The sequence below is a fragment of the Hemitrygon akajei genome, chromosome 4 (assembly GCF_048418815.1).
Source record: "Hemitrygon akajei chromosome 4, sHemAka1.3, whole genome shotgun sequence".
NCBI classification, from domain to species: Eukaryota; Metazoa; Chordata; class Chondrichthyes; order Myliobatiformes; family Dasyatidae; genus Hemitrygon; species Hemitrygon akajei.
In genome coordinates, this window is record NC_133127.1 from 44,917,463 (window position 1) to 44,937,501 (window position 20,039).

Genomic DNA, 20,039 nt, shown 5'->3' on the forward strand with positions numbered 1-20,039 from the left:
TTGTGATGATAATACTGTCATGGATAGGTGGCTAAGTTCTCTCTTCTTGGAGATCATCATTGTCTGGTAATTAACTCATGTGAATATTACACAATATTTATCAGTGTTTGCCAGATTGTATCTGGTTCTTGCTGGCTATTGGTCTATGCAGCTTCATCTGCAGAGGAGTTGTGAATGGAATTGAAAGTTACACAATTATCAGCTTCTCTGCTCCTGACGTTATGAATATCTGACCTTACAGTGGCAAGAGTGTCAATCCTAAACAAGCCTGCCGTTATTATCACAAAGAATGTTCATTAAGACCAGAAAAACTGCAGGAAAGATTCACAAGGATATTACTGAGACTGGAGGACTTGAATTGTAAGGAGGCACTCAAAAGGCTGTGATATTTTCCCCTGGAGTAGAGGAGATAGAGTGTTGATCTTGTAGAGATATATAAAATCTAGAGGTGACTAGATTCAATGAATGGTCATTGATCTTCTTCCCAGGGAAGAGGGATTCCCCTCTTAAACTAGAAGACAGAGGTTGAAAGTAAGAGAGAAAAAAATTTAAAGTGACTGGAGAGCTGTTAGTGTGCACATGGAACGAATTGTCAGAGTAATTAGTAGAGGCAGGTACAATTACAATAAGGGCACATGGGTATAAAAGACTCAGAGGAATAGAGATCAAATGCAAGCAAATAGGGTTAGCTCAGATGGATATCTAGGTCAGCATGGACCAATAACTTCTGAAAGCCACTGACTAGTCAGTATTGAGACCACTACTTTTCACACTGTTCATCAATGATGTGGATAATGGAATTGATGTGGCAAAGTTTGTGGATGATATGAAAATAGGTGGACAGGTAGGTAGTGCTGAGGAAGCAATGTGATTGCAGCAGAACTTAGATAAATTGGAAGAATGGGCAGAAAGGTGGGAGATGGAATACAGTGTTGGGAAATGTATAATAATGTATCTTGGTAAAAGGAACAATAGTGCGGACTATTATCTATATGGTTCAAATAGCAGAGATGCAGAGGGATTTAGGAGTCCTTGTGCAAGACTCCCAGAAGGTTAATTCACAGGATGATTCTGTGATAAAGAAAGCAAATGCAATGTTGGCATTTTATTTCAAGGGGAATAGAAAGGAGATAATACTGAGGCTTTAGAAGACACTAATCAGGCTGCACGGAGTATTGTCAACAGTTTTGAGCCCCTTATCTCAGAAAGTATGTTTTGTCATTGGACAAGTCGTTCTGAAGGGCCTATTTCAATGTTGACTCAATGACCGTAAATCACTGAGTGGTTCAAAGTTCAAGGTAATTTATGATCAAAGTTCATATATGGCACCATTTACAACCCTGACATTCATTTTCTCGACAGGTATTCTCAACATTTTCAGACAGATTTTCAATCTCTCTCTTATGTGCTGAATCGCCACCAGCTTTGATTTGGGTTACAACACTGGTGTCACTAGCAAACCTGAATATGGCATTGGAGCTGTGCTTAGCCACACAGTTATAAATGTAAAGTGAGTAGAGCAGTAGGCTAAGCACACAGCCTTATGGTGCTCCTGTGCTGAAGTCCTCTGGAAGATCAGAATGGTAACCTAAGCTAGAACGTTTGTGAACCTAGTAGAATTTTCTCTATTTCTGCATAAATATGACCTAAAATGTGATCAGATCCTCATATGTCCTAAAACTAGATAAAGAGAACCCAATTAAATAAATAACACAAGAACATTATACTTGTTCATTTATTTATTGAGAAAAATGACTCAAAAGAGCCAAAAGAGAAGGGGGAGATAGAAATGGATTTTTTGCATCTGTATTCACTCAAGAGATTAGCATGGTCTATAGAAGTGAAGCAAATCAGCATCAAGCTCATGGACCCTATACAGCATACAAAGGAGGCGATGTCTACTGTCTTCAGGCAAATAGTGTGGATAAACCCCAGAGACTGATAAGATGTTCACTTGGTCCCTGTGGCAGGCAAATGCAGAACTGTAGCAGCCTTAGCAGAGATACTTAAATCATTGTTAGTGCCAGAAGAGGTGCCAGAGGACTGGAGGATAGCTAATGTTGTTCCACTGTTTAAGAAAGTCATTAAAAAATAAACCAGGAAATTATAGGCTGGTGAGCCTGACATCAGTAGTGGGAAAGTTATTGGAAGGCATTCTAAGGAACCGGATATCAGATTCAGTTAATTGTCATTTAGAAACCACAAATGCAATGTGATTAAAAAATGAGGCAACGTTCCTCCAGAATGATATCACAAAAGCATGTGACAAAACAGACTACACCAGAAAATCCACATAACGTTTGGCAATCCCCAATCCAGAGTCCGGAGAGGCTGCTGCATATTAATATTGCGCTACCGTCTTAGCGCGTTCCTCAGAAAGGAGCTCCAAATCCACCAGACGAAACAAGACTAAAAACTAAAGCTACAAGACCTGCACAAAACCACATAGTTACAACATATAGTTACAACAGTGCAAACAATAGCATAATTGATAAAAAAAAACAGACCATGGGCACAGTAAAAATAGTCCAAAGATGTTAAAGGACTATAAGTTCAAAAGAAATCACCACACAGTTTCCACAAGTCCCCAGGGTCCCGACAGACTCGCCATCCCACGCCGGCGGCAGAAGGGAATACCCCTGCTATGGACTTCCACGGCACCGCCCGACTCAGCCTTGCAGACGCAGCACACAATGAAAGCTCCGTCAAACCCAACCTCGCAGACGAAGCACACACTGAAAGCGACCTGACCGCAGCGGACTCTGAGTCCATCGAACCTCCGAGCTGACGACCATCCCCTCCGGCACAGCTTCTCCGAGCACCATCCTCTGCTGAGCGCATTAAGACGGCCCCACCAACAGCCATCGGCAACACGACTCCGAGGACTGGGGGCCTGTTCTTCCCAGCAGAGTCCCGGACCTCACAGCAGCAGCAGCAATGAAGAAGGTCTTCCTGGAGATTTCCCGATGTTCCTCCATGCTCCCACGTTCATTTTCAATCGATTATGATTGAGCATGGCACCCCACTTCACAAATAACAGATAATCAGCTCCGGAGTGGCCGCTACAAGCTGCGTCATGCCGCCATCTTGGAAATTAAAAGTATTTTTAAGTATTAAAAGTATATAAGTATTTTTAGGCATGGATGGATTAATGATAGTAAGAAGGATCTAGTACTTGGTTAGCATAGCTTTCTGTGTGGTAGGTTGTGTCTAATCAATCTTATAGAAATTTTTTGATGAAGTTACCAGGAAAGTTAATGAGGACAAACATGAGAAAATCCTCAGTTTCTGGAAATCTAATGCAACACACACAAAGTGCTGGAGGAAATCAGCAGGCCAGGCAGCATCAGTGGGAAATAATAAATACTTGATGGTTTGGGCCAAGTCACTTCATCAAGACTGGAAAGAAAGGGAAAAGGTCAGAATAAGAAGATGGGGAGAGGGGAGGAAGAAGTACAAGGTGGTAGATGATATGAGAGACCAGTAGAGAGGGAGGAGGTGAAGTAAAGAGCTGGGAACTTAATTGGTGAAAGAGATAAAGGGCTGGAGAAGGGGGAATCGGATAGAAGAGGACAGAAGACCATGGTAATAGATGTTGTTTACATGGACTTTAGCAAGGCATTTGACAAGATCCTGTATGCAAAGTTGGTCGCTTGGCATTCAAGATAAGTTTTGTTGGAGAAGCCAGAAAATAATAATTAATGCCTTTCTGACTGGAGGCCTGTGACTAGTAGAGTGCTGCAGGGATCAGTGCTACATCTGTTGCTTTCTATCTATATCAATGATTTGGATGATAATGTGATAAACTGGACATTTACAGATGACTCCAAGATTGGGGGTGTAGTAGACAGCGAAAAAGACTGTCGGGGCTTGCAGTGGGATCTGGACCAGCTGGAAAAATGGCCTGAAAAATGAAAGATGGAATTTAATACAGGCATGTGTGAGGTGTTGCACTGTGGTAGAACCAACCAGGATAGGTCTTACACAGTGAATGTTAGGGCACTGAGGAGTGTCGTAAAACAAAGGACATTGTTCCCTGGAACATAAAAGATTGAGTGGTGATTTGATAGAGGTATACAAAAGTATGAGAGATATAGATAGAGTAAATGCAAGCAGGTTTTTTTTCCTCTGAGGATGGGTGGAACCACAACTAGAGAGCATGGATTAAGAGTGAAAGGTAAAAGATTTAAGGGAAACATGAGGGAAAAATTTGGGATTCAGATGGTTGTAAATATGGTCTGGGCATGGAATGATAAGCATTCCTTATCTTAGTACAGTACAACAGTGGTCTGGCGTGTTGGGACCACTGGTGCTACAGGTTTTTATGCTGATGGAAGTTGAGCAGGGTTTTCTTCACACAAACCTGCTTGAACACCCAACTGTGATTTGAAACACTTTGGTATGGACTGTTTCTTGTTTGGAGATGACATCATGCGGTGTCTCAAGCACTTGATTATAATTGGCCACTAGTGGTATGTGAACTATGGTCAGGATTATGGAGGAGATCTCCCCAGGTAAATAGAATGAACAGCTTTGGATCATTAGGAGTTCAAGATCAGAGGAACATGTGTTTGACAAATCCACCACAATGAAGTTCCGCGAGTTTGTCATAAAACTCACATTTCCACCTTCTGCTTTATCCGAATCAACAGTTCAGTTCATCCTGTGAATCAAGAAGCCCGGAGGTCTGATCGCCATACCTGGTATACTGGGAGTAAGCCATGTCACGATTACACATAGAATACAGCAATCTTTCATTGCCCTCCAATACAGCAATCTTGACCTCAGGTCCTCAGTTTTGTTTTCCATCGACAGCACATTTGCTGACAAGATGCTGGGTAGAGGGGGTCTCATTCTCTGTGTTTCAGCCAGGCTTGCAGTCCCTCCCTGCTGGCCGTGGTGATGTACCTTCACCCACTTAAAAATGTCACACCACTTACTTGAGAGTTAAGTCCACTGAGTCCTTCAGAAGATTGTGAAATCTGTAGCTCATTAAGTTGATTTAAAAGGACATTGCTTAAACAGAAATTACATGATGCAATTTGCAGTGACAGTAGGTCAAAAGAGGTATACTGAGAAGTATTGTATATAGCCCACAGAACATCACCGTGGTTCAGCAGTGCCATCTTGCTCACATTATGGAAGCCCGTCAAGGCTGTACAGGTTCCATGCAAGAGGAGTCTTACTCCACCTTTTATCCTACAGGTCTGAAAATTTGTTTCATCGTGTACTTATCCAGCTTCCTCATGACAGCACTCCCTAACCAACCCTAAACAATCATTCGGGATCCTAAGCACTCACTATATGAAATTATTTGTCATCACTTTTGTTTTTGTTTTGCTGTTCACCCACATTCCATAACTCCAAGTTCTGGACCCTTTCACCAATGGGAAAAGCTTCTCTCTACCTATCTCTGACCTAACTACTCATGATGATAAACATCAGATCTTCTTGCAATCTTGGTAAATGAGACTATGTCTTTGGACAAATTATAATATTTGAATGTATTGTACATTGATATTAACAAATAATGATGCATACCTGGGTAGGCAGCTCTTCATTTTCAAAATACATGACTTTGATGTTATCAATACATGGCTCTGCACGTTTTCTATTGTCACAGTAGGAGAGAGTCTTGTATGAACATAAGCACACCAGTTTCTGTAAAACAAGATCAGAGAGATTACTTTCAACCTGGATGGTAGGCAGTAAATGGAAACCCTCCTGTAGGCTTCACAACTACAATTACCTATGAAGGCAAGGTTGTCAGAAGGTATGGAGATGTATGCCATTGTGTCAACCCTTGAGGGATGATAAGAAGGAACAGATTAATTGCAGAGAGACAAGTAATAATTCCAAGAATTTTGGCAGATGCTTGAAATCTTGAGCACGATATATAAAATGCTGGAGGAATTCAGCAAGTCAGGCAGTACCTATGGAGGGAAATAAACAATCAAAGTTTTGGGCCAAGACCTTTCATCAGGACTCATGGAGGGGACCAGCATGAGTTCCAAATGCCAAGTATGCCTGAGATATGTGTTAGAATGATTCCCTGTCACTAATTCTATTTCTTTACACTAGGCAATGATAACTAATATCCCTATAAATGCAGAAATTGGTCTCAGTGATACTCTGAACTTCACAGAGTATTCTGTTGACTCTCCCCAATCACAGAGAATAAAAAAGATCTGCAAATTGACATGAACTTCAACCTTTTCCCACCTTTCTTGCTTATAAACCATTGAGAATGTAAAAACATGATTGACTCAGTTGTACCTGAGTGTTTAACTAGGTCACAATTGCCACCAATCCAATCTAGCGCTGAATTTTTTCCATATGTAATGTTTCATTTTGTCATAATATCATCAGCCAATTCCATAGTTCTGAAAGTCCTAAAAAATAAATGTTTTAAAAAGTTGGCTTATTATACTTCAGTTTCAATTTTAGCCCAATGTATGTGTCCAGTCTTTATTTCACTTCTTATAGTTTTTTTTGTTGTAATAAAATCAGGATTCTTTATAATTTTACAGATTTGTTGTTCTTGCAATATCTCTGATGTGACTGGCTGCTCAGGTAGTTAGATGACATTACTGTTACTGGGTGACATAGATAGTGACACTTCTCGTTCAGACTGATTTAGTCTTTGTGAGCCAATTTCTTCATCATCTCTTCACTTCTGACTGGATCATCCATTCCAATTTGATTATATCCCAGCTGAATCAACTGGAGTAAACTCATTAAGTTTCCCTGATCTACGAGCTGTTCCCAGGGATGCACATGGAGACAAACATCCGGTGCTGCTGGCAGATCCTCAATTTGGCGAAGGAAGCTCTTTGGTCAGCCTGAAACTTGGTGGTCTACCAGCACATGGAGATGTCCATGGCTGAATGCTGCTGGCTGGCACATTCTCGCCTGCAGGATGCGCTCAAGCTTGGTGCAGCCATCGCGAAGGCCCGTTGGGGAAGGACCACAGTTTAAGGTTCGTCACCCGCAGGAGTGGGAGGGATCAGGTGGGGAGGAGAATACCCCTCATCAGCGGTGTGGGTAGATGAATCAACATGGTGCCCCAGGAGTGGCTGGAAATGTATAGACTGTAAAGGAACTTCAGTAAAGAAATGAGAGTCAACGCCTGGTTTTTTTTATTGTTAATATTTTTATTGTAAGTAAGTTTTTTAGTCCTTGACTGTGGTTTGAGAGTCAATGAATGATTTGTTGTAAACATCTTTAATTTGAATATGGACAGAGAGTCAACGCATAATTTATTGTAAATAGCTTTATTGAATAAAGACTCAGAGTCACCAATGGTTTTTTTATGTAAATAACTTTATTTTGTAATATTTCTCAATAAAGTAAATTTTGGGAAAAAACTCATTAAGTTTAAATGGGAAATTTGGTAGATTATCTTCTTGAAAATAATGAGTTCTGCAAAATTCAATTTAAGGTTAAGTTTTGAATTTAATTTTAAATTGTCCATCCCATCGCTGGCAAGGCCAACATTCATACGCCCTCCCTAACAGCACTGGAACATTGAATTTTGAACACAGAATATACAGCACTGTACATGCCCTGCAGCCCATAATGTTGTGCTAACCTATATAAGCTGACTCCATGATCAATATCACCCTCCCCTCCTTCACAGCCAAACCTTGCATTTTTCTTCAGTCATGTACATATCTAAGATTTTCTTGTGTCTCAATTGTATCAGCTTCCACCATCACTCTCAGAAGTGCTTTCCAGGCACCCATCAGCCAGCACTGTCTGTGTGAAGAACCTACCTCTGACGTCTCTTCTAATCGTTCATCCATTCACCTTAATAGTGTGTACTCTGGTATTGGTCATTGCCGCTATACCTATGCCTCTCATAACCTTATACCCCTCAATCAAATTGCCTTTCATCCTCCTTAGCTCCAAAGAGAAAAGTCCTAGCCCACTCAACCTTTCTTCATAAGACGTGCTGTCTAATCCACGCCACATCCTAGTAAATCTCTTCAGCACCCTTTCTAAAACTTCTACATCCTTTCTATAACGAGGCAACCAGAACTGAACACAATGCTCCAAGTGTGATCTAACCAGCTTATTATAGATCTGTATATTATAGACTTGGTTCCTTAGGTTGTTATAGCTGGGGGAGGTAGTGGGGATAAATTCCCACTAGCTATTAAATGTTCCAAATGGCGTGTGTTTCAAATAGCTTCGGACAACCAAGTCCACCTCCTGACCTTCACATGTGGCTTAGCTACTAAGCCCAGAAGAACTCTTTGTACTGACAGGAGAAAGGGCAAAGGTGGGTTACTGATGCCTTAAAACCAGTCACTTCGGGTGGAGGGGGATCGTCAGCCATTGTTAGAAACTCATGTAAGAGAAGGAAAACCCTGATCTCAATCCTTCACAATCTTGTAGTTAAACCCACTCATGGGGAAGGCTTTGGAAGTAAAACCTGGGGAAAGGTATGGAGCTGGTGTCCCTAAGGCAGTCCTACATTGAGTTCAATGCTGACTGGCAACTCCTGCCAAACTGTACTGGTCTCAGCTGTTGCTTTGGATTCATCAGCTGTGACAAGAGGGGAGCCTGCTACATGGGCAACATCTGCCTCTCCATGTTGTACTGCCCTGGCCTGTGTGTTACATAGAGAGCTGAGATACAACATCCATGGTCCACTCCGACCAAAGGAGGGCCTCATAGACCTGCAACATTACCTTGTGGCTCTTCAACTCAGTCCCCTGACTAGAGGCTCAATGGCAGCGTAGTGGTTAGCACAATGCTAGTACACCTCAGGTTGTCCGAGTTTGTTTTTCAATTCCTGCGTCCTCTGTAAGCAAGTTTGTACGTTCTTTCCCATGTGCGCATGTGTTTCCTCTGTGCGCTCCAATTTCCTCACACAGTCCAAAGACCTATCGGTTAGTAGGTTAATTGGTCATCGTAAATTGTCTCGTGATTAGGTTAGGGTTAACTTGATGGGCTGTTGGGTGGCACGCCTCGAAATGTCAATTCGGTGTTGTATCTCTAAATAAATAACTAATGAAGATTGGAGGAAAATACGGAGTGGAGTAAGTCAGAGCTAAGTTCTTTATACGGAGAGTGGTGGGTGCCTGGAATGTCTTGCCAGGAGTGGCTGTAAAGGAGATATATTAGAGTCATTCAAGAGATTCTCCATCCTCATTTCTCTTGCTGACAACCTTACATTTGTATCCAAGTCCAAGCATCAATTCTTCAGGGCCTGACAGAGTGCAGCCTTGGACTTTATGGAAAGATGGAGAAGAAATTACGGAGGCCCTTGTGGAGATACTTGTTTCATCATCAGCTGCAGGTGAAATTACAGAAGACTGGAGAGTGACAATGTTGTTCCATTGTCTAAAAAGGTTAGCATCAACAAGCCAGGGAACTAAGTCCAGTTAGCCTAACATCAGTAGGGGAGAAGTTACTGAAGAGAATTCTAAGAGACAGGACCTACCAGCATTTGGATAGACAGAGTCCAATTAGGAAGAGTTAGCATGGTTTTGTGTGGGGAATGTCATGCTTGATGAACCATAAAGGCAGATAAGGGTAGGGCAGAAGATGTTCTCCATTTGGACATCAGCAAGGCCTTTGACAAGGACTCACATGGTAGGTTGGACTGGAAGGTTTGATCCCATGGAATCCAGGGAGAGCGAGTTAAGTGGATTCAAACTTTGCTTATGGTAGAAGGCAGAGGTTGATGGTTGAAGGTTATTTCTCAGAATGGAGGCCAGTGATTCGTAGTTTGGCATTTATGCATAAGGCTAGATCAGTAAGTTTGCAGATGACATGAAATTAGGAGGTGTTGTTAATAGTGTAGCAAATCAGTGTAGATCACAAAGGGAATCTTGATCAGTCAGGGAAGTGGGCTGAGGAATGGCATAAAGATTTCAATACAAACGAGTGTGAGATAAAGCATTTTAGAAAGTGAAACAATATAGGACTTAAGCTATGAATTATACTATATCCACTATATAGTGTAATGGAACAGAGGAACTTCAAAGTACAAGTGCATAGCTCATTGAAAGTTCTGGTAAAGGTAGACAAGATGGTAAAATAAAGTTCACAATCAAAAACAGTTATATAGTCACTAACATAAGTCATGAAAATTGTTTATTGGCGGCAGTACAATGCAGGCATAAGACATTAAGAAAGTTACAATAAAACTAAATAAATAAATGATGCAGAAGAGGAACACCGGGTTCATGGATGTTCAGAAGTCTGATGGCAGGGAGGAAGAAGCTGGTCCTAAAACATTGAGTCACCAGTCAGAGTATTGAGCATTGTAGTTGTAATGTTAGGTCACAGTTGCATAAGTCATTGTGGAGGCCACTCTTGGAGCTCGGTGTACAGTTTTGGTCATCCTATTATAGGAAAGATGTGGTTAAACTCAAAAGAGCGCAGAAAAGGTATGCAAGGATGTTACCGGGACAAGAGAGCCTGAGTTATTGGGTGAGGTCCACCAGGCTAATACCTTATTCCTTGGAACGTAGGAGAATAAGGGGTGGCCTTACAGAAATATTTAAAATGGTGACAGACATAGATAAGATGGGCTGGGGTATTAACTCAGTTTCTCCTTCCACAGAGGTGGCCTGACCTGCTGAGTGTTTCCAAAGTTGACTGTATTTATTCCAGACTTCCAGCATCTCAGCACACGTAGATCTGGGAGATAGTGGAACATGATGGATAATCTTCCAGGACTCTCTCTTCAGATCACACCTTTGCTAGAAGTTTACAAATGCATGATGTCCTTCTCTAGGAAAAGGAACAAGAGCCAGAAAGCCCAGACTTCCAGTCTTAAGAGCAACGTTTTTCCCCATTGTTATCAGACTCCTGAACCAATTGCCCCTTCCACATCCCCTTCCCAGTGCTGCTGCCACATTGTCAGACTCTTAACTCTACATACACCTCTTATGCCATTATTGTCACTTCAGCATTTCCTTATTCACTATCTCAAATTACTCTACATTCTGTTGTTTTTACATTCATCACTGCACTTATTGTTGGATTTATTATTAACATAAAAACTGTTTTCTCTGTGAGCTCACACAGATAAAGAATTTCAGTACCCCCTGGCGTATAATCATCTGAATCTAAATCCAAACCTAAACAGTTAAGATGTCTCCCACTGTTAGATAGCCTGTTATTGAGATCATATGACAGGCACATGAAGGTAAGCACTCGGAGAAGAGGTAAGTACAGTGGTTTGACCAAAGCATTAATTTTCCAGCTGCAGGGACTGAGGAAGGAACGACTGAAGTGTTTCAAGCACTTTGGTGTTTCTGTTGTGTTCATATAACTATGGACCAGCAGGTGACAGCATTGTGCAGCACAACCCAGGTTCAATTGCCAGTAGAACACCAATAATGTACCATTAGAATAGTACATTATAGTTTCAGAAACACCAATATTTCACCATTAATTCAACAAAATGATGTCCCTCTCCGCTCACTTCGGCCTCAGTTCGCACACTTCATGTCAGCACACTGTGTCTCCACTGCTCACTCTTGCTTTAAACTTATCAGGTTCACTGGGAATGCTATTATGCTGCTGTACAACATCTAAAAAAAGGTGAAGTAAGAATGTGTTGTGCATATAATATCTTAATAATATTCAATGGTCCAGAACGTCTGCCAGTCAGATACCATCAAAGTGTCAAGCTATCCAGATTATCAAAGAAACAAAGAAACTGCAGATTCTGGAGCTAAAATGTCCTGATGCAGTACTTTAACCTGAAACATCGACTATATCCTCTACATTTGAACCAGATGGTTTAGGATCATTGTCAGCACCGAATTCTTCACACAACAGATCATGGAAATCGTGATTTTTTGGCATATCTCAAGGAATTCCAAAGCCAGAATTGTGAGATGAGAGCACAGTACCAAAGAGTTGTGGACCCAGAGCAGTCCATCATGAAAACCAGCCCCCCTTTCCACAGACTCTGTCTACACTTCTCGCTGCCTTGGTAAAACAGCCAACACAATCAATTATCCATCCCTCCCCAGACATTGCCTGCCATCAAGCAGAAATTTCAAAAGGTTGAAAACATGTACCATCAGGCTCAAGACAGCTTCTATCTCACTGTCTTAAGAACCTTGACCGGACCTCTTATGTGCTAAGTTTCTCGTTTTTTATTCTTTAATTCTTTATTCTTCATTTGTCAGGGCATAGTTAATGCAGTGAGAATGGCTCCAGGGCTCTTTCGAGTTCTTTGTGTGAGGTGTGGGAATTCTGGGAGACCTCTGGACTCTGTGATTACCACACCGGCACCAAGTACACCAAGCTGCAGCTCCTTAGAGAATGAGTTAAGGAACTGGAACTACAGCTCGATGATAGATAGAAGCTGCAGGGAGGTATTCACCTCTGGGTTGCAGGAAGCAAGTAACAGGGTGACTGTCAGGAGAAGAAAGGGAAATGGGCAGCTGGTGGCCATTCCCCTCAATAATAAGTATACCACTCTGGATACTACGGGGGTGGGGTTGTGAGCTGCTGTGGCAGCGTCTCTGGCACTGAGTCTGGTGCTGTGACTCAGAAGAGGAGAGAGGTGAAGAGGACTGCAGTGGTGAAAGGAGATTCCATAGTCAGCGGAACAGAGATGAGATTCTGTGGGCATGATAGAGACACTCGAATGGTATGTTGCCTCCCAGGTGCCAGGGTCAGGGATGTCTTATATCGGGTCCATAGTCTCAAGGGGCAGGGTAAGCAGCCAGAAGATTTGGCACATATATCTCTGGATGCTGCCTGTGCCACATGCAATTTGGCAGGAACTGGTGCAGGGGTTCAGATTTATGGATCATTGGGTTCTCTTCTGTGGAAGGTATGACCTGTACAAAGGAAACAGGTAAAGCCTGAACCCAAGGGGGACCAATATCCTTGTGGGCAGCTTTGTTAGAGCTGTTCAGGAGGGTTTAAACTAATTTGGCAGGTGGAGGGGAACCAGAGTGATGGGGCTGAGGATGAGGTAGTCGATTTATAAACAGAGGCAGTGTGTAGTGGGACTGATAGCAAGGAGAGGCTGATGATAGGGCAAAATTGCAGTCAACAGGATGGGTTGCGATGTAAAAGTCAGACAAAATCGAAAAGAGTGAATACAGGACTGAAGGTGTGCAGTATACAGAATAAGGTAGATGGACCTGCAGCACAATTACAGATTAGCGTGTATGTCGTTGTGGGCATCACGGAATCATGGCTAAAAGAAGATTACAGCTCGGAGCTTAACATCCAATGATACAAATTTTATCGACTGGACAGGCAGGTAGGCAGAGGTGTGGTTCTGTTGGTAAAAAATGAAATCAAATCATAGAAAGAGGTGCCATAGGGTCAGAAGGTGTAGAATTGTTCTGGGTAGAGCTAAGGAACTGCATGCCCAAAGGGCAATGTTACGATAGACATGGGTGAACATAAGAACATAAGAAATAGGAGCAGGAGTAGGCCGTCCGGCCCATCGAGCCTGCCCCGCCAATCAATAAGATCATGGCTGATCTGTCCGTAAACTCAGCTCCATCTACCTGCCTTTTTCCCACAACCCTTAATTCCCTTACTATGTAAAAACCTATCTAACTGTTTCTTAAATATATTTAGTGAAGAAGCCTCAACTGCTTCCCTGGTCAGAGAATCCCACAGATTCACCATTCTCTGGGAAAAACAGTTTCTCCTCATCTCCATCCTAAATCTTCTCCCTTGAATCTTGAGGCAATGTCCCCTAGCTCTAGACTCACCTACCAATGGAAACAACTTTCCCACTTCTATCTTATCTATCCCTTTCAAAATTTTGTATGTTTCTATAAGATCCCCTCTCATTCTTCTGAACTCCAGAGAGTATAGTCCCAGGTGAGTCAACCTCTCCTCATAGGTTAATCCCTCCATCCCTGGAATCAACCTGGTGAACCTTCTCTGCACTGCCTCCAAAGCCAGTATATCCTTCCTCAAGTATGGAGACCAGAACTGCACAGAACTGATTTGAATATGCACGTAGATTAGGAAAATCGTGTTGGGTCTGGATCCCAAAAGGGGGAATTTCGAGAATGCCTATGAGATGTTTTATTTTAGAGAAGCTCATGTTTGAGCCTACTAGGGATCAGAAATTTTGGTCTGGGTATTGTGCATTGAACTGGAATTGATTAGAGAGTTTAAGGTAAAGGAACCCTTCGGGGACCACGATCATAATATTATAGAATTCACCATGCAATTTGAGAAGAAGCTGAGGTTAGATGCATTAGTACTACAGTGGAGTAAAGGGAATTACAGAGGCATGAGAGGAGCAGGCCAAAATTGTATGGAAAAGAACACTGGCAGGGATGACAACAGAACAGCAATGGCTGAAATTTCTGCAAGAAATTCAGAAGGCACAGGATCTTTACATCCCATAATGGAAGAAGTATACTGAAGGTAGGATGACATAACCATGGCTGACAAGAGAAGTCAAAGCCAACATAATAGCCAAAGAGAGAGCATATAATAGTTTTTTGGGCCTCTATTCACTGGAATTCAGAAGAATGAGGGGTAACCTCATTGAAACCTATTGAATGTTGAAAGACGTCGATAGAGTGGATGTGGACAGGATGTTCCCTATGGTGGAGGAGTCTAAGAGTGAGCAGAGGACACAGCTTCAAAACAGAAGGTTGTCCTTTTAGAATGGAGATGAGGTATTTCTTGGGCCAGAAAAGGTGAATCTGTGGAATCCCATAAGACCATAGGACATAGGAGCAGAATTAGGGCATTTGGCCCATCAAGTCTGCTCCACCATTCAAACATGGCAGATCCTTTTTCTTATCTCATCCTCAATCCTAGTTCCTGGTCTTGTCCCCTTAACCTTCTTGTCTAACCAAGAAGCTATCAATCTCTGCCTTAAACACACTCAACGACCTGGCCTGCACAGCTGCATGTGGCAACAAATTCAACAAATTCACCACCCTTTGGCTAAAGAAATTTTTCTGCATCTCTATCCTGAGGCTGTACTCTCTTGTCCTAGACTCTCCCACCATGAGAAACATCCTTTCCACATCTACTCTGCCTAGGCCTTTCAACATTCAAAAGGTTTCAATGAGATCCCCCCTCATCCTTCTGAATTCCAGCAAGTACAGATCCAGAGCCATCAAACATTCCTCATATGATAACCCTTTCATTCCTGGAATCATCCTTGTGAACCTCCTCTGGACCCTCTCCAATGTCAGCACATCTTTTCTAAAATGAGGGGCTCAAAACTGTTCACAATACTCAAGGTGAGGCCTCACCAGTGCTTTATAAAGCCTCAGCATCACACCCCTGCTCTTGTATTCTAGACCTCTTGAAATGAATGCTAAGATTGCATTTGCCTTCCTCACCATTGACTCAATCTGCAAGTTAACCTTCATGGTGTTCTGCATAAGGACTCCCAAGTCCCTCTGCATCTCAGATTTTTGGATATTCTCCCCATTTAGAAAACTACCATGTATTTTCCAACTTCATAGTTTATTTGCCACTTTCTTGCCCATTTTCCTAATCTGTCTAAGTCCTTCTGCAGCCTACCTGTTTCCTCAAAACTACCTGCTCCTCCACCAATCTTCGTATCATCTGTATACTTGGCAACAAAGCCATCTATTCCATCATCTAAATCATTTATATCTCAAAACCAATCTATGCAGAACACCACTAGTCACTGGCAGCCAACCAGAAAGGGATCCTTTTTTCCCACTTGCTGCCTCCTACCAATTAGTCAATACCATGTGCTCTGAACTTGGTAAGCAGCCTCATGTGTGGCACCTTGTCAAAGGCCTTCTGAAAATTCAAATATACAACATCTACTACATGCCCTTTATCTATCCTACTTGTAATTTCCTCAAAGAATTCCAACAGGTTCATCAGGCGGGATTTTCCCTGAAGGAAAGTATGCTGACTTTGTACTATCTTGTCCTGTGTCACCAAGAACTCCATCACCTACCTTATCCTTAACAATTGACTCTAAAATCTTCCCAAACACTGAAGTCAGGCTAACTGGTCTGTAATTTCCCTTCTGTTGCCTTCTTCCTTTATTAAAGTGTGAAGTAACACTTTTTTGCAATTTTCCAGTCCTCTGGCATCACACCAGAGTCCAATGATTTTTGAAAGATCATTTCTAATGCCACCACAATCTCTAATGCTACCTCTTTCAGAACCCTAGGGTGCAGTTCCTCTGGTCTGGGTGACTTATGTACCTTTAGGTCTTTCAGCTTTTTGAGCACCTTCTCTCTTGTAACAGTAACTGCACCCACTTCTCTTGCTTCACACACTACAACATCAGGCATACTGCTAGTGTCTTCCACAGTGAAGACTGATGAAAAACACTCATTTAGTTCATCAGCCATCACCTTCTTCCTCCGTTATTATTTCTCCTGCCTCATTTTCTAGAGGTCCTATATCCACACTCATTTCTCTTTTATTTTAACATGAAAATCTTATACTATCCACTTTGATATTATTTGCTAGCTTGCATTCATATTTCATCTTTTTCTTTTTAATGATTTTTTAATCGCTCTCTGTAGATTTTTAAAAATTTCCCAATCCTCTATCTTCCCACTAAATTTTGCTTTGTTGTATGCCTTTCTTTTGCTTTTACAATAGCTTTGACTTCCCTTGTCAGCCACAGTTGTACTATTTTATCATTTGAGTATTTCTTCAATTTTGAAATACATATGTCCTGCACCTTCCTCATTTTTCCCAGAAACACATGCTCTGCTGAAACACAGAAACACATCAGCTGCTCTGCTGATATCCCTGCCAGCAGCTCCCTCCAATTTACTTTGGCCAATTCCTCTCTCATACCACTGTAATTTCCCTTACTCCACTGAAATGCTGCTACATCAGACTTTACTTTCTCCCTATCCTAAGAGTTCTTTTCCTTTAAGTTCCCTAATCGCCTCCAGTTCATTACATAACACCCAATCCAGTATAGCTGATCACCTAGTAGGCTCACCGACAAGCTGCTCTAAAAAAGCCATCTCTTAGGCCTTCAACAAACTCACTCTCTTGAGATCCATTACCAACCTGATTTTCCCAATTGATCTGCATGTTAAAATCTCTCATGACTACCATAGCATTGCCCTTTGACTTTCTATTTCTATTTCCTGTTGTAACCTGTAGTCCACCTCCTAGCCACTGTTGGGAAGCCTATATATCTGCCACCAACATCCTTTTACCCTTGCAGTTTCTTAACTCAACCCACAGGGATTCAACAATATCTTTCTACTGATTTGATGCCATTCTTTACCAGTAGATAAAACGTGTAACCTTGGACATTCAGCTCCCAACTACAACCATCCTTCAGCCACGATTCAGTGCTGACCACAACATCATACCTGGCAATCTGTAATATTGCAACAAGATCATCCACCTTATTTCTTAAACTACTCGCATTTAGATACAACACCTTGAGTACCATGTCTGCTGTCCTTTCTGATTCTGCATCTCTAATGATCGTAGAGATCTGTTGACGCCGCTGATAAGCCACATACAATGCCACAGGCATCAGTGGAGGCCAGGTCATTGGGTATATTTAAGGCTGCAGTTGATAGATTCTTGATTAGTCGGGGCATGATAGGATACGGGTGAAGGCAGGAGATTGGGGCTGAGAGGGAAACTGGATCAGCCATGATGAATTGGTGGAGCGGGCTCAACAGCCCAGTGTCCTAATGCTGCTTCTATGTCTTATGGTCTTAATGATGAACTCTTCGCATCACAACCTACCTCATTCTGATTTTGCACCTCATTATCTACTAGCACTGCACTTTTCTCTGTATTTGTAACATTTTCCTCTGCAGTCTGCTTTTGCTTTTCACTTGTACTACACAATTACATTGTTGCAATCAAATAATCTGTATGGATGACATGCTAAACAATTTTTTTGCTGCAGCTTGTATATGTGACAATAGTACCAATTTACCTAGTTACCCATCTACCAGTACCCTGATTTCAAATGGAATGATGAGCAACAAGGATAGCGGGGAAAGGGTTTTCCCCAGAAGAAGGTGTAGAACTTTCTGTCATTATGAAATAAATTTAATGTACATAATAAAGGGATGGCCCTTTAGAACAGAGATTAGGAGGAATTTCTTCAGCCAGATAGTAGTGAATCTGGGTAATTTGTTGCCACGGGAGGCTCTGGGGAACAAGGCATTGGATGTATTTCAGGTATAGAATAATAAATTCTTGATTGGTAAGGGGAGAAAGAGTTACAGAGAGAATGCTGGGGAATAAACTCAAAAAAAAAAAAATTAACAGTGATTGAATGGCAGAGCAGACTCAATGGGCTGAATGATCTAGTTCTGCTCTTGCACATGTATTATGGGCTTAGCTTCCGGTCTTATTGTTGAACCAGTCACCAGGTTCTCAAGACGGAAAGGTGTGTCACTTTGGAATAATGTACCAACTGGAAAACTACCAGTTTGTGTTCACTGTTCCATCATCGCTGACAAAAGTACTGATGTCTCAGTGCATTTTGTTCAAGGAGTCAAAATTGGTCTGGCTTCAAGCCACACTACACACTCTGAGTCATCTGGGTAGATATAGCCTCTCACATTATTGAACTTGAAAAGCATATAGGATGAAACACAAAATACGTTTCTTATAAATGTGCACAACATGAATAATCACACAGATAAAATATCATTGATCATTTATGCCATAATAGCAAAATAAATAGAAACCGCTTCTTTATTGATTAGTAGCCAAAGGTCTGACCATTATTAAGGAGACAACAGTTCGATTCTCATCATGGCAGCTGGGAAATTTAAACTGCCGTAAATTAATAAGTCAGGATTTTTTTAAAAAGAAAGCTAATTTTTTTAAGAAAGCTGATGTTTATAAAAAATCCATCATTTATTAATGATTTGCAGGAAAGGAAATCGCTTTTCATTATTAAAGTCATCAGTACAATTGACTCCTATCTGCCTTCAGTTCAGAATAACCAGGAATAGGCATAAAATGATATTGCCAATATCATCCACATTGCATGAGTAAATGTATAGGAATCACAAAAAAGCTTGGTATGTCATACAATGAGTTTATGGCTCATCATTGTCAATAATCTTGTCTGATTCCTATAAGCATTGATTTCTTCAGTATCCTAGACTATTGATACCTGAACATTGGTATCTGCATAGAGGATAAATGAATACAGAAATTCCTCAAAAATACAGACAGGTGATCATATGGAGATACAGACTATGACAGTATATTATAGAATTGGTGTAAATGAGTAGTTAATGGTCAGCAATGACCCAACGAGCTAAAGGACCTGTTTCTGAGCTGTATCTCTCCATGAGAGTCTCCAGTTCGATGAAGTAAAGAAATGATTACTATGATGTAAAAATGTGGTTGTACTTACTTTCCCCTGGCTGTTTCAAAGTTTGGCTTGCTGCTTCCAACCCTGCTGTACGAAAGAAGCTTTTGTTTATGGCTGAGTTTATTCATTCCTCCCACAGCGTAATTTGCCTGTCGAAGAGATCTATTAGCAACAAGACGGTCGTTAGAAGATGAATTCCCAATCATCATCTCTTTGAGCCCAGTCTTTTTTCCTTGCTCCATCGCAAAGTCATTGCTTCCATTCTCAGCTGTCTTGCTGGCACTGGTGTTTGTGTAAGAAACCACACAGCAAACTTTTGAAAGGCTGAAAATTAATCCAAAAACAACGAGGTCTTGCATTCCTACTGAAATGGAAATCACTGTCCTTCCCAGGGTAACAACTAGTCCAGTGCAGAGAACACTTGCCTGTACCGACACAATGAAATCATTCCTTTAACAGCTTTATGTCGTCTCAGAAAGGAAATAGCATCCGTATTCTGGATGTGACAGAAGGAAACAGAGAGGCCCTTCCCAGGAAGCTCATGAAGAGAAAAAGTAAATGCAGTTTCCGTGAAGCTGGTGGAAATAGATTTTCCATTAATTTTGTAAGGGCAAGGAATTACATCTGTGTGTTGCATCAGAGTTCAAAGGTGAAGATATTTAATCATCAAATCAAAGAAATTCATATTCCCATGCTGGCCATTAAATAGTTACACAATCTGATCCTATTTTCACAATGATCAAAT

The 20,039-nt window shown here is 41.5% G+C and overlaps 1 protein-coding gene across 4 annotated transcripts in view; it reads right to left on the reverse strand.

Annotated features, from left to right (window-relative positions):
- LOC140726287 (multimerin-1-like) overlaps positions 1–19,743 on the reverse strand; it is a 67,648-nt gene extending 47,905 nt beyond the window's left edge. For all 4 annotated transcript variants that reach the window (XM_073042468.1, XM_073042466.1, XM_073042467.1 and 1 more), the window contains exons 1-2: positions 19,337–19,743; positions 5,542–5,661 (exon numbers count right to left, since the gene is read on the reverse strand). In XM_073042468.1, the coding sequence (XP_072898569.1) occupies positions 5,542–5,661; positions 19,337–19,653 (437 nt within the window). In that variant the 5' untranslated portion in view covers positions 19,654–19,743. The remainder of the gene's footprint in view (positions 1–5,541; positions 5,662–19,336) is intronic.
- Positions 19,744–20,039: the final 296 nt, after the last annotated feature.